We start from the raw sequence: 16,023 nt of genomic DNA, 5'->3' as shown, positions 1-16,023 counted from the left end.
CGACTGGTCGACCAGTAGCTATGACATGCACTGACCACCAAGGGGCAGACGCTCAACACAGGAGCTGCCCCCTGGTGGTCAGTGCCCTCCCACAGCGGGAACACTGCTCAGCTGACCAACGGGCACCAGACACAGGGCTCATGGCTGGCGAGCCCACGGCAGGCGTCCAGGACCAGGATGAGTGGGAGCGGCAAGTGGTGTTGTACTGGCGGTTTTGGCCTGATCCCTGCAGGCCATGCTAAGGGACTCCACGAATCTGTGCACCGGGCCTCTAATATAACAGAATACAAGAAGTTCATTAATATGGTTTCAGATTCCACTTTGCAACTAATCTTTAAGAAACTACTACCTGCCCTGTGTTTGTATAGTACAGTATCAAAAACACCCTCTATTACTTGAAAATGCTGTTCAAATACTTCCTTTCCATCTGCATACTTGTGTGGAGCTGGACTTTCAACTATTTCAACCAAAGCAACACAAGGGACTAAATGCAGAAGCAGATATGAGCATGCAGCTCTCTTTTATTAATGTAAGCTTTAAAAGATGTACAAAAATATAGCATGTGCTACTCTTATGGATTGAACTGTGTCTCCACAAAATTCATGTGAAAGCCCTAACCCTCAATTCAACTGTATTTGGAAATAGGAGGTAAGTAAAGCTAAGTGAGGCCATCGGTTTGGGTTCTTAACCAATGGGATTGGTGGCCTTTGAGAAGAAAAAGAGGGATCTCTGTCTACACACACATGCAGAGGAAAGGCCGTCTGAGCACACAGTGAGAGGCGGCCATCAGAAAGCCAGGAGGAGAACCCAAGCATCAGCCTCCATAACGAGAGAAGACAAGTTTCCATTATGCAAGCCATCCAGTGTATGGTAATTCGTTATGGCAGCTGAAGATGACTAAGCCGCTCTTCTCCCTGATTATTTTACTTTTGGTTTTAGAAAATAGGTAATTTCTATAGAAACAGTTAACATTGACATTTATTATGTTATATTTAAGGAAATAAGTAGGTTTATCAAAATTTTATTTAATTTCTAATATGGTAAATACCAATACTTAACCTACATAACAAAAACTTTTGGGGGACGGGGGTCTTTGGTAATTTTTAAGAGGGTAAAAAGGGGTCCTGGGGCCAAAGGTTTGAGAACTACTAGATTACAGAATCACCTCTTTATTCTACAAAGATGATAAAGTCTTAGAATCCAAAAGTTGAAGAAGCAAAACTTGAAGTAGTAAAATTTCTCGCAAGATGTTGGGGAGTCAACCTCATCATATAATGACCAACCACCTGCTATCTCTCCACGGAGATTAAGTCACACCATTCAGAGACAGATCAGGTTTCCCTATGCAGAAAGGAGCCCCCCCCATCAATTAGACTCCCCCCGCTTCCCCTCTCGTGTCTAACAAGACCAGGGTTGTGCCCACCTCTGTCCCAGGGAAGCTCATTACAAGGCTAGACATTCTTTTCCTAAAGCCAAGTGAACATTAGATTCCAAGCAGAAACATGAGCGCATGGCAGATACAGTTCTTTCCCATGTGGTCCACAGGATATGTGTGCCCCAGAGTTCAGGGAGAGTCAGAATCAGTGAATTCACCCAGGTCAACAGACACATCCTGGAATGCCTGACACTTCATGCTATTAAGCAACTGAGAACAAATATGCAAACAACACAAAGATCATCATCTTTTTCCAAAGGACTAAACGTGTCCTTGCCTACCACATAGACTACACTATCTCCTAGGCTTACTACCCCTATTCCTGGAAAATGCTTCAACATGGAAAATTCAGTGTTGTCCTTAGCGGTGGACCAGTAAATGTGGGATACCACATGTGTGGCTGGTTCATTTACTGGTGGGAAAGGAGCCCTCATTTTCCACGGCCCCAACCAAACTGCTGCCACAAACCAGAGCCATAGCTCATGTTACCACAATTGGCCATTTCCAGTCTCCAGTGACGCAGAGCTGAGGGGGAAAGTCCCGTCGGGGCTCAGCTGTAGGAGGAGGGGTGACTGACAGTGATGGTGAGACCATAATTGGGAACTGCGGAGCCATTTTCCTCTACCGAGTATTTCAGTCAATTGTTGTGAATGAAATCTAAGTATGACTATATAGCCTTGGCAGATTGACACAGAGAATGGAAGAGCTGGGCCGGGGCCACATGCACCACTGCGGTGAAAGCAATAAAGAATGGCACTGAACAGTGAGCAGAACAGAGTCTGGGGCTGGAGCAGGATGTGATGGAGGAGCTGGGAACTGAATGACCTGAATAGTGACTCCAGAGCTCAGCCTTTCAAACACTGCACAAGCCCGAGACACTTCCACGCACAGGCCTTCCTGGTGGCAGGTGCCGACCGTGAGCCCAGCACAGGCAGCTCACTTTCTGGCTGAGGCAGCAGCAGGCTCCCTTGACACCTTGCAGGTTTTTAAAAATGAGACGTGGGTTCAGAGACGGAGACGGCCATTTCCGGGTGGTTATAAAGGGAACCGGGAACGGAAGTCACCACGGAGGCTAAAAATCACAGCGACCTATTTTTATTTTAAACTTGTTATTAGTCTACCAGCTGGCCTTGGACCATTCCTTTTTGTCCTTGTTTGTAAATTTTTGGACCTATCATTTCAATATCTAGGTTTTTATACCTGCAGTCAAAGAAACACTAAAACCCTTTCAGATGGAACTATTTGAACATATATGCATAATACATAGCATACACCCAGGCACGTGTAGACAGAATTTTATGCAGAAACATAAAACTGTAGACTTGAAAGGTATAGAGAGACCATCTGACTAGCTTGCCACCTAACGCAGGAACTTGCACCATAAGATACCAGACCCTCCTGGTACCCTCTCATCCTCTGGACTATTCTTTGTGTTGTGTGCTGGTCTCTTCCGAGCATCCTCCTCACCCATACTAGCCTGGCTCCTTATTCTTCCAGATGGGTGCCCCTGTGAGTTCCCCTCCTTAGTGACAATCCCCTTTTCTACTTGGATCACGCGCGCGCGCACACACACACACACACACACACACACACACGCTCCCTAATCACCTCTGTGTAAGCCTGTTCTCTCTTCATGGTCTTCAGAACTCTATCACCACTGAAAAATATAAATTTAATTTTTTAAAAAAGCTTATTTTCTTCAACTGAAAAAAATTTCCCAGATTGTATTTGTTCATCGTGGTTGTGCTACTTTCTTTGTAATTAAATGTATAGGATTTGACTCGATTCTTATTCTCCTTTTATGTCCGTCCCCATATTCATCCCATCTCTCACTGACTTTTCTTCAATTTTCGTATCCATTGTCATGGCAACAAACCTGATCCAGGCCCCAGTCACTTACCACCCGAAATAGCTATTTTCTAAACTCCTGCATTTCCTTCAAGTACTTTATGCAAAAAAAATTAAAAGAAGAATAAAAAATATACGTAAATAAATAATAAAGTATTTTATGCAAAGCAGAAACTTATAATTACATAAAATATCCTCCTTAGATTTCCATAGAATCAAGTGGAATAGATATAAAAGCACTTTATAAACTGTTAACTACTTTCTTATTGTTAGTTGCTCTCTTTTCCCTCCTACTTTTATCAGTCTTCCAGTTGAGATTTTGTTTTATCACAAGTTTCAAGTCTCTCACTATTACTTTCTCAGCGGCTTAATCATCCTGAGCTTTACTTCATAACAAGGGTCCCAGGCAGATGTTTTTTCTTGTCAGCCAGCACGTTTATTCTGGCTTATGCTGCTCTGAGACAGATTTCATGCCAGTCTCTTCTTCTGTTCCCAGAATTCCCTCTGCCAACCAAGTTAAGTCTCTTCCTTCCTTTATAATTCTGTTCAAGACCTAGCCTCTCTCTCTGGGCCTTAACAAACAGTGCAGTTCTGTTCTGAATTTTACTAATAACTTCAAACACCCCAATAATCCACCCAATCCATAAAACTATTCCAATTGGTCTACTTTTTGGTAGAAAATTGAGGGTGTGTATGAACAGGTGTAAAAAGTGTTTGGTATGTGATAGATAGCATGTTATATAAGGTTGACTATGAGCCTTGGAGTTAAATGGATCTGTGTAAAAATCACAAGGTTGCCATTTACTAATGTGTCAGTAGGCCTATTTACTCTGAATCTCTTTCCTTATTCTGAGGGTAGATCTCAGAATTAAAGTAACATACACTACCCTGTTGACACCCAGCAAACAATAACAATGGCCTTTCTGTGTCTATAAATGTATAAGCCTATTTTGTACACATGACATAATAAAGTTACTGGCTAATTCTTACAACCTAAAATAAAATAAATAAAATAAAATAAAATAAAACAAAATAAAATAAAATAATAAAATAAAATAGATTCATGAGCTTTGCTCATGTTTTCTTTCTAAAGATGACTATTTTCTAGTTTAAAATAAACCAACCAAGCAAAACCCTTATGTATTGGCTATGAAGCCTGAATAAATAAAAATGTGCTTATGTTTTACAAGTATTTAAAATTCAAATGAAATCTGAACTTGACTCACATAGGAAACCAAGCTCAACAAGCATAGTCACTGGCAGTAACACCTAAAACTTTAGTTTAAATTATAATAGAGAATAAAAATAAAATATAAGCATAATTCTTGTAGTTTTGAATTACGGTCTTCTTGTTGCTAACATATCAGACATTGGATCCTTAATTAAATATCTACTAAAGCCAGCCCTATCTTTCTCGGGGCAATATAAACTTTTGTGAGACAAGAAGTTTTGTCAGACCTTTTATTTTCTGTCAAATTGTCCTGATCTTAGAACAGTGCTTTTTCCATGGTAAGAAATACATTTGCCCAATCCCTCCTTAGAAGTTCCAAAGAATTTTGGTTTTGTTTAACTCTGAATAAACGGTTCAGAGTTAAATGAACCGTTGTGAATGAAATCTAAGTATTTCATTCTTAGACCAGGGCCTTTATTTTTGGAGACATGTTACACAAAAACAACTGAGCTTCTTTAGAGAAGACAAGAGAAAGCTAGTCATATGAAACTCGACTAGAAGGAAAAATCTCACCCCACACAATAGGGACATTTAGCCGTGTGAGGCATGATGTTACTCCTCAAACATTACAAGCAACAGAAGTAAACACACACACACAAAACAGAAGCAACCCCACCACTCCAAACCCTTTCGCTAATTTAGGGAGGGCCTGTTACTATGCAGAAGTACATCTTTATGCTGTTACAATATAGACACATATATTATATATGTATATGTACATATATATGACATATATATGATTTATCTTATTCTTTTCCTAGTTAACATATCTAAATAAGCATTTTGCTATTGTAACAGCTCTATTTGTACCTAGAGGCTTATCTAATGGGATGGTTACTATAGCCCTGGGTCTGGGGCTTAGCCATTGCCTAGCACTGGACTTGATGACCACTAACATAACCTATAATCCAGAATTATTTAACGTTTTAAAACAATGATTTCTATTTTTACTTTGAAATTGAATAAATACAGAAAACTAAAGTAGCCCTGACTGGTGTGACTTGGTTGGTGGGAGTGTCATCCTGTGCACAGGTCACAGGTTCAGTCCCTGTTCAGGGTGTGTACCGGAGGCAGCCTATTGATGTTTCTCTCTCTCTCCCCCTTCCTCTCTCTCTAAAATCAATAAAATCGTGTCCTTGGGTGAGACTTTAAATTTTTTTTTAAAAAAAGGAATATTTAAGTATACTTAACACATTGGGGACCAGTAGTTTTATTGCTAGCTTTACCCAGTGGCCAGATACTTTCCTATTGAATGAGTACAAAAAACGTTTTACATAAATGTTAAAGGCACGCTTTAAAGTTAAATACCCATTGCATTTTGAAATTATTTATTACATGTTCTTACAAGCTAGTATCTTTTTAAAGTATAATACTTTGTAAAACACTGTGTGATATGTAGCGAGAATTCTCGTGATCCGTCCACAATGTGCTAAGTCCCAAGATATGTTTTAAAAAAGATCCTTACTATTCAAGTCAGGGTGCAGTGAGGGAGAAACAGAATAGGGAGGCAGTTCATACAGGAAAAAGAAACCAAGGTGACCTTAAAATAGACCTTTAACATTACTGTGCAGACATGAATTCCAGCACGGCCACTGAAAACCTCCCGTTGTTGTAACCGTTGTTGGAGTTGGTGACGATACTGCCGCAGCTAAGAGTTCCAACTCCAGTCCCCTCATCAACTCACAGCGAGTGCTTCCCAGCACCCTTATGCACCTTACAACCATAGCAACACCTTACCGTCAGGGCAACAGTGCCCACGTGGAGGCTCCATGCCTGGGACCTCCGCCAGCCGGTTTAGATTCCAGGAGGTACTACAGTGACGCACAGCACCCACTGCTTTTCCTTGAGGTCTTTCATTATCTTCCCAAAATATGAAGTAAGGGCACACATGCCAACTGCCTTACAGTTGGCCAAGGGCACAGGATTTAGAAATGGCATTTTTACACGAGTAAAAATAACAAGCAAGCAACACCCTGCGTGTTATTTTTTTAAGTGGCTGCTATGAATAAATAGAAAACTAGGCTCACTGCTCTAAAAAATTCATGCAGGCTTGTAGAGAGAATGGAGGGTCTGATTAAAGTCGGGATGAAAAGCAGAGCATCTCTACAAACATTCGCCAGTGACCACAACAATCTCATCTGTCCCGCCTACCACTGTCCTCTTGCACTTTCTCTTTCTTTTTCTTGTATTTTGAAGCTCCCCCGCCCCCGCCCCCCACTGCCATGGCCCATGAAAGGAAAGTCCTGAGGATGTTAGAAGTGAATGAATACAGCAGCTGAGGGAGCAGATGACTGTCAATGAAAGCAGAGGCCCACGGAATGAGAAGTATGAATGGCAAAACTTCTGAAACCAATCTCAGACCCTGACCACACCCTGTTCTATCAGAGTGACCTCATGCTGAGCTCAGTGCCAACTGACTTTTGGAGAAAAATATAACAACTATTTCTTTACCAACCAAGACAGTTGACCTAAACAGTTAATGCTTGGAGAAGACTGGGAAACACATGTTCTACTGCTGCCCCTTGCTAACTGTAGGCTACCTGGCAACATGAAGACTTTGGAATATGCAATGAGGTTTTTCCCTGATCTGCCCCTAAATTTCTATCTCACCTTTTATTTATTTATCTACTAGAGGCCCGGCGCACAAAAATTTGTGCACTTTCGGCGGGGGGGTCCCTCAGCCTGGCCTGTGCCCTCTCCCAGTCTGGGACCCCTCGGGGGATGTCCACCTGCTGGCTTAGGCCCACTCCCTGGGGAATCAGGCCTAAGCTGGCAGTCAGACATCCCTCTGGCAGCCCAGGAGCCCACAGGGGATGTTCACTTGCCAGCAGGAGCCAGGCCTAAGCTGCAGTCGGACATCCTTAGTGCTGCTGAGGAGGCAGGAGAGGCTCCCGCCACCACCGCTGTGCTGCCAGCCGTCAGCCTGACTTGTGGCTGAGCTCCTGCATTGAGCATATGCCCCCTTGTGGTCAGTGTGTGTCATAGTGACCAGTCATTCCCAGTCATTCTGCTGTTAGGGTCAATTTGCATATTACCCTTTTATTATATAGGATTTATTAATTTATGTTAACCTTCACCCAAGAATATTTTTTTTCCATTGCTTTTCAGAGAGAGTGGAAAGGAGGGAGGGAGGGGGAGAGAGAAACATCAATGTGAAAGAGATCGATTGGTTGCCTCCCACATGCCCCCCAATGCACCCCAACTGGGGCCAGGGATCTAATTTGCAACCCAGGTCTGTGCCCTTAAATGGGAATTGAACTTGCAACCCTGTGGTGCATGGGCCAATGCTCTAACCACTGAGCAAGACCAGCCAGGGCCCTGTCTCACCTTTTTAAGACTGAAGATGCAAGGCAAACTAAAGTCCTTGAAGCTTTAGTAAGTTGCCACCTTCTTTGTATAAAATGACATCTTTACCTTACATATAAGAAGGACTTCTCAGATATGATTAAGACTCCTGAGATGGGGAGGTTATCTTGGATTATCTAGGTGGGCCCAATGTAATCTCAATGGTTATTAAGGGAAGGTGCCCAGAGAATGAGGGTCAGAGAAGGGGCCACAAGCCAAAGAATGCTAGCACCTTCTAGAAACTGAAAGGCAAGGAGATGGATTCCCTAGAAGAATGCCACCCTGTTGACTAATTTTATATATCTGACCAACAGATGTGTAAAGTAATAACGTTACTTTGCAGACATGAAAAAAAAGTGTTTTAAGCCACTAAGTTTGTGGCAACTTATTACAGCAATGATTGAGAACTAACATACCTTCTCCATCCTAAACTTGGCTCAGGCACACATGCCAATAGAAAACGTCCTTTGAGAGCTCCTATCCCATCTGCCCTGCTTCCTCTACTTCCTCTTACTTAGCTGTTCCTCCTCCTTGCAATGCACTGGCATTCATCGTTATAGAGCCTAGTACTATAACTGGTAAAATATTCACATTTCCTTAACTAGACCTGGGATGCTCTTTCTTAAAGGTAGGGCCTATGTCTTACTCATTTTCTTCTTTCAAGTGTTTATCAGTGTTTCAGACACACAGGGGCATGCAATGCTCATAAAAATGTTTCCAGTAAGTGAGCATGACTCATCCCTTAATGATCAGCAGCCTCCACTTCCTTACTAGACGATAAAGACACAGATGCCAAAGAAATAACTAGTTCATTACCAGGGGCTCGGAAATCCTATGTAAACAGAGGCTTCCTCCTCTGGAAAAGCTGTTAAAATAGTCAGCCCATAGGACACTGGCTTGAAGGAAGGAGTAGCCTTTCTACCACTAATGAAAAAGTTTACTAGTATAAAGCCAAGTATTGGGTTAAGTGAAGAAGAGAGAGACAATAGAAGAGGACCAACTAGAGATATATTAGTGTTTCTCAAAAAGTTATTGAGCTGCCCTGGCTGGGAAGCTCATTTGGTTAGCAGCGATTCTCAACCTGTGGGCCGCGACCCCTTTGGCGGTACCCCTTTCATAGGGGTCGCCTAAGACCATCCTGCATATCAGATATTTACATTATGATTCATAACAGTAGCAACATTACAGTTATGAAGTAGCAACGAAAATAATTTTATGGTTGGGTCACAACATGAGGAACTGTATTTAAAGGGCCAGAAGGTTGAGAACCACTGGGTTGGAGCATCGTCCTGATACGCCAATGTTGCAGGTTCGATCCCCGGTCAAGGAACATACAAGAATCAACCAATAAATGCATAAGTAAGTGGAACAAGAAACAGATGTTTCTCTCTCTTTCCTCCCCCTCTCCCGCTCCTTCTTTGAAATCAATACATAAAATGTTCTTAAAAGTTATTGAGGTGAATTGTTTTTTCCAAAATAACCACAGCAGTCTCTCCCACCCATGTTCTTCTGCACTGTGGCCCTCACACTCCATCATAAGAAGTGAGGTCATTACCTTCCCTTTGCATCTGGGTTCACCTTAGTGATTCACTTGTAAGCAACAGATTGCAGCAGAAGTGACACGGATGTCTCCTGAGACTGATGCAGAAGATATTTCAACTTCTGTCCCTTTAAATGCCTGCTCTCCGGATGATGCGCTTCCCTGCTCACTCCTTCCGGGAAGCCAGCTGTGATCTATGAGAAGCTGCAGCCACGTGGAGTTCTACGTGGAGACATCGTGGCTGACAGGCTCCATCCACCACTGAGTTCAGCCTTTGAGTCATCACAGCCCAGAAATTAGACAGATGAGTGAAGCCACTTTCAAATGAATTCCTGCCTCCAGACGATCAGATCTGCCAGGACAATCATCCCTGCCATGCCCCGCCTGACTTCCTGACCCACAGAATCTAGGAGCCTAATAAAACTAAGTTTGGGGTGATTTATTATGCACAAGCAATAACAACAATAGTTAATAAACAGTCCAAAAAATCATTACTGTGACTTTGCTTCCTGATCCTAGGAAGACGGACTGGCTAGTGAAGAGCCTCAGTGAATTAATTTAATCTAATTCTGGCCTGATACAGTGAAATATACACATGCTCTAGGACGGTAGCTCCCTAGTTTGAGATTGAGAGAATACATTGCTCATAGTTCAATGAGAGACTGGGGGGGTGGGGGGGAGGACCCTTCCCTCCATGTTGAAAATTTTACCACTGAAGGAATTACCCGGCTGGTCTTGTGCTGGATTTATAACGCTACACCCACAAATATTCAAGAGGTTAGATTAGCTGGGATTAAACTCAGAGGGATGCTGGAAGGGCACCAAAATGTCTGCTCTCCTTCCTGCCCAATTGGGTCCACTGTAAATAAAACCTGACAGGCTTTCTTAAATCAACTTAATAATGTGAAGCACAAGTGCTTTCAGATGCCCAGTAGCTAAACCACATCAGCTTTCTGAGGAAGCCTTCTAGCAAGAGGCGAAAATAATAATGGATGCTGCCAAGAGGGCCGTGCACAAGAGCGCTGGTGGCCTTGAGTGACTCACTTCCCAGGGCTCCATCCATCGATCCTGGAAGGTCAGAGGGGGAAGGAGTTGGGGTTTTAATAACCAAACTCCGGCCTCAACCGACTCGTGAGAGCCAGATGCTGTCATGTTGGAAGCAGATGAGAACACAGTTATAATCGATCTGGAATCCTGATGAATTCCAGGTGCACGTCCCAGCAGCCTGGGGGAGCTGGTAGCGCAGAGCCCTCAGAGGGTGTTATTACTGTCATAGGAGGCTATTCTGTTGCAGAGTCTATGGGGCCTTGGGACTTTTTCCCTCTGATTTCAAATGGGAGTATCTTTTTTTCCAGAGACAATTTCTCAGATATATCAAAGGATATAATGGAAAAAAGTAGGAAGACCAAGAAAGTTGAAGAGATCAAGGTCAAGGTTCCTAAGGAAATTGGATTAAATATGGGACTTATAACTCTCCAGTTGATGTCCTTAACCAGTAAGTGCAGTTTCATGACCCAGCAGATTGCTAGCCATGGTCCATACCATTTGAGAGAGAAGAGAAAGCATGACCAGGATCCCAAATAGTTTCATGGTGGCTGGACATCGAGGCACAGCATGGGAGTCCAGCCACATTGGAGGAGCACCTGCCCATTTTCCAGGCCTGTTTCTCCACATCCCCCAACCAACCCTTTCCTCTGCACGGGAGAGTCAGTTTCTCCTTCTTGCAGACAAGATCCTGAACTAATGCAAACACTGAAAGAATGACTATGCCTTCCAAATGTCTTTTTTCCCTACCTGCCAGGCCAAACGCTCAAAAATATATATTGCCATGCAACTAAGAACGTACCCTTTTAGGGAAGATGGTGATATGTTTGCCATGTGGATAAACTAGCCAATGAAAACAAACATAACTCCTTGTTCTCACCCTGGTCCTCAATTCAGGACCATACATTTTCATAAGGAGATGCTTCAACACCAAAACCAGATGCTTTAATTCCATTTGAAAAACAATGAAAGAGAATAGAATTCAAAGAGAAATTAACAGCTGACAACAGTTTAGTTTTCATCTACTTGCTACACTCACATGGTCAGGTATGTCACAAACCATGATTAGTACAAGTCTGCCATCTGAATCTATGTAATTACAACTCATTTATCATCATATACATTGAGGTGCTTAGTAACATCAGGCATAGGCCCCAACCCCCTCTAATGCATATACTTTATGCAAAAATGAATACTGATGCCTGATACCCCATTCCCCACTGTAAAAACAGGGATCACCCCTCTGAAGGCAATGAATGGAATCCCAACTTACTAGATATTTCTTGAGGGCAAAGACTCCTCTGGCCCACTCCCTGGTCTCCTGGTACCTGGCATGGTGCTCTCTCTGCCAGGGGCAGCTCAATAGGTATTACTCACTGACCAAAACCCTACTTACACAGGCGTCTGAGATCATAGGACAACTTTTCCTAATCAGGAACAGCTGGCTCCCAAACCACCCTAAACCCAGAAGATTCCAATGACATTTTGGCTAAAAAGATTACAGAACACACCCTTCACTATGATGTTTGAGGGGAAAAACATCCACTCACATAAAGATGGGAATAAAAGAAAACAAAAACAGGCAGAGATTTAAAAGACTGGGCTGTGAGTGGTATTACATTAAAAAAGGTCAGCACAAAAACACTGTTTTTACCCTAACACTGAAAAGGTAAATAGGATGATGCTCTTGTGACTTATCAAGGAAGGTCACAAGGAAGTTTTCAGGGACAGGCTCCTGCCCTGTCCTCATTCATGGCGATGAGAATAATTCCTTTGCTTGGTCTGGCCACATGCGCACCATGGCTTGAGGTTAATGCAGGCCAAGAGCGCACACAGAGCCAGCTCTGTCCTTGTCCCTTCTCCCACATGGCACAGCTTCTTGTAGATGCAAATGCCAGCCCAAGGAAAATCAGAACTTGAAACACCCACCATTACTCACTTACAAGTAATTATAGAAAAGAGGCAGATTTTAGTTAAAGCTCTAAAATTTCGAAGTCAAAATTAATTAGTTCTCATCGAGACTAGCCAGTTATTAGATTTAGAGGATTACTTTTTTTTCCCATCTAAGTATACACTACACCCTAAATGCCTAAGTCATAAATGATTCTGACACCTGACAGCTAAAACTCAATTCTGCAAGTATTTGTGAGCCTACTATGCATAAGAAAGGCATTCTACCTAACCTAAGAGAAAGCAAAATTAACATTCCCCTCATAAATTACTGAATTTAATTAATACTGATTCTATACCTTCATAATTTTAGGACATCATGTGGCCTGCAGTATAATGCTCATTATATAGCTCATTTTATAACAAGGCTCACTGATAACTGTATAGTACGTGCTTTTGACATGAAAAAGACTTGCTCTTTTCATATATTCAAAGGGGGCAAGATGGGGGGAAGGGCCCCAAGGTCCTGTCTAACTCAGCGTTTCCCTCAGGAGATCCACACAGAACTGGGCCCAAATATCACCCGAAAGGAAGTTCAAAATAAGGCGCACCAAACCCCGATCCTGGCTCTGTCCCTCACCTGGCATGGGACCCCGGGCCAACATGCATTGGAATCTTAGCTTATTCTTTTATAACAGGGAGATATTAGTATTTGTCTCACAGATGTTCGTACAGAATCCAGTGATTTCCTGTGTGTACCAGGCACAGCCCCTGGCCTATCGCAGGCCCTCAATAAATCCTAGCTGGGTTCTACTCCAGAGGCTCCCAGGAAAGATGGGAGAGAGTACGGAAGTCCCCTGATATCTGGATTGTAATCTAGCTTCTGGGTATTAATCCAGAAGCGTCTGGAGTCGAATGGGATTGACAGAAAAGGCACAGCTTGGCTCACGGTCCCATGGTAACCTGGTAAGCTGGGGCTCCAAGTGCCTTCAATTACTTTGTAATGTCTCCCCTCAAAGCAGCCTCAGATGTGGGGCACATTCCAGGGGACCCAACAGGCACTATCCTTGGCTCTGTAATGCTGCACACCGCCACTAAGGGAAACTGGCTATTATTCCAGTTTTGAGGTCTTGGTACTTTGGCCCGGAACCCTTAGTGTCCTATTATTCATACGTAATTGTTTCTTCTTTTGCCGTCATTTAATTCCCATGGTCAATGATGCATATCCATTGGTTTATTGTTTTCCTGGGAAAGCATCACCTGTTTAAGATTACTAGCTGCTAACATCAGTGTCTATATATATATGTGATAAGTTTTTCATAGCATCCAGCAAAGTAATGACAATACATATGATTTGAGGAAAAGAACTATGATGAATGAGTTCATGAAATTTACATGGTGGATGCTCAAGTATCAACCATAATGAAAACCACATACATTTAATAAAACCTGTTTTCAAACTGCCTATGCCCTGTTCTCCAAAGGAAAATGAGTACTGCAAATAGTTTTTAACTTTTCTTGGATATGAGACACCATTCCACTTAAGCTATGTAGACTAAGTTCATTGCTACCCGCTCACTGACGTCTTAGAAAAGTAACTATTATACCCCTTACACCCTAGAATGAATAAAAAAATTAAATCATTCTATTCAAAGATGTCCAAACGTAAGATGTTTGCATGAGGATTCTTTTTAAAACTGAAAAGTATCCTACCTCCTTAAAGTTGTCAAATGCTGATAAAATGATTTCATGCCCGCCTCTGACAAGACAAACGGCTGCCAACAGTTCTAACACAAGGGCTTTTGTTCTGTCAAAACAAGAAGAAAAAGAAAAAACCACGAGTCAGTGAATGTGACAAGATGAATCAGCTGTTCCTGGCATCCAAGATCAATATAATAAAATATTTGTCTGTATGCTTTGTAAACTTTTATAAGGTATACTTACACTAAAGTACATATTTAAACCTTTACCTATCTCTAGAATATGTGATTTATCTAGGGTAGCAAATTTGGAAGGCATGTTTCCCACTCTCTAAGTTACAAATTACTCACTAATGAAAATTAATTCTGGAAAGATTCATCTTTTAGTCCCATCATCAGATGACTCAGTACAGTGTGGTTGAAAAGGTTTATTAGTGATCTAAAGACAAGAGGAAACTTGGGAATATTCAAGAAAACAACTCACTGTTAAATATTGTCTCTGGTTTTAGAATCAGAGACATAACATTTGCCAAGAAAGTTCAAAATCGATTGAAATTAATGCCCTACATTTCACATCTGCTAATTTGCACATGGCGCCAGAAAAATCCCCTGCGACAATGCAAGTTTCCATCCTTTCTTCTTCCTCTGCAGGAGGTGTGAAAGGATCTGGATTTCAGCTCTACTAATATGAGAATATTTTCTGTAACTCAAGGAAAGAAAATAAAACTCCATCTGAAATATTTTTAGGAGAACCTAGAGATACATTCCAAGCTCCTTAATACAATGTCAAGGATAGCACTGTTTCTTCATCTTAAGATGACTTCAGTGTTTCACCATTTTCTGGAATAAAATCTATTACTGACCTCTAAACAAAGACCATTCTGATAACCCACAGCGTCAGTTATCTTAACTAAGATGAATAGTGACTTCCCGTGGGGTAAGACAGGGACACAGAAGCATGACTACTTGGGATTCTTGTAAACTAAAGAAGCAACCATGAAGTTACAAAAGCTTTAACCCGGGGAAGTTTGAAGCCATAATATTAACATCTAAATAGGACTTCTTGCTTTGCATTGCATTCCAGATCAGAAAGGATCTAATTTATAACCAGATTTCTTTACTTGAATTAACAGTTTTCAGATAGGTATTTTACACAGAGGTGTCTGATAAAGGGGAATAACACATTTCAAATGCAGAGGGCCTCACCAGAATGTAAAACATGTTAGAATAGCTAAAATAAACTGATGAAGGCAGGCTTCCAGAAGTAATCTGTCATGTGAATAATATGGGGCACCGGCCTTTATAGGAAAGTGAATATAAAGTGAAATCTGGCCCTGGCTGGTATGGTTCAGTGAATAAGAGTGTCAGCTCCCACAGGGCAGGGTCATGGGTTCGATTTCCAATCAAGGGCGTATACCTGGGCTGCAAGTTTGATTTCTGGCCCACCCCATTTGGGGTGGGTGTGGGAGGCAACCAATTGATGTGTCTCTCACATCTATGTCTCTCTCTCTCTCTCTCTCTCTCTCCTTCCACCCCCCTTCTCCCTCCCTCTCTTTAAAAATCAATGGAAAAAAATATCCTCAGGTGAGGATTAACAAAACAAATCTGCAAGCACAATTATTGTTTTGTTTGTGTTTCACTTTTGGTAATAAAAGCTACAGATCTAAATATTGCAAGTGAAGTGTGGACAAGGGATCATGGTTCTAGTTAGCTTTCGGCAATACCTGGTAAGTCTGTATGAGGACTGGCAACCTGGCAACCTCATGCTCTCCACCAAATTTTGCTAAATTTGCAAGGATGCTGAGAACTAGGTCCCAAAAGGAATGAAAGCTTAAAGAGAAGAGAGAAGGGCTGGAATTGTCACCAGTTGCTCGACTCTGCCACATGTAAGAATCTCACTCAGCTGGTCTACACAGCAAGGAGTCTACTGGTAATCTTATTTCAAAGAGTCACACTTGCAAATTTCCAAACTCTAACTTTTTTGGTGTTG

At 42.1% G+C, this 16,023-nt stretch overlaps 1 protein-coding gene across 1 annotated transcript in view; it reads right to left on the bottom strand.

Annotated features, from left to right (window-relative positions):
* Positions 1-16,023, bottom strand: part of FMNL2 (formin like 2) — a 318,406-nt gene that overhangs the window by 43,370 nt on the left and 259,013 nt on the right. Inside the window, exon 9 of the mRNA XM_015559808.1 lies at positions 14,047-14,140. Coding sequence (XP_015415294.1) covers positions 14,047-14,140 — 94 coding nt within the window. The remainder of the gene's footprint in view (positions 1-14,046; positions 14,141-16,023) is intronic.

The sequence above is a fragment of the Myotis davidii genome, unplaced genomic scaffold, assembly GCF_000327345.1.
Source record: "Myotis davidii unplaced genomic scaffold, ASM32734v1 scaffold753, whole genome shotgun sequence".
Lineage (NCBI taxonomy): Eukaryota > Metazoa > Chordata > Mammalia > Chiroptera > Vespertilionidae > Myotis > Myotis davidii.
This window is presented reverse-complemented; position numbering and strand designations above follow the sequence as displayed.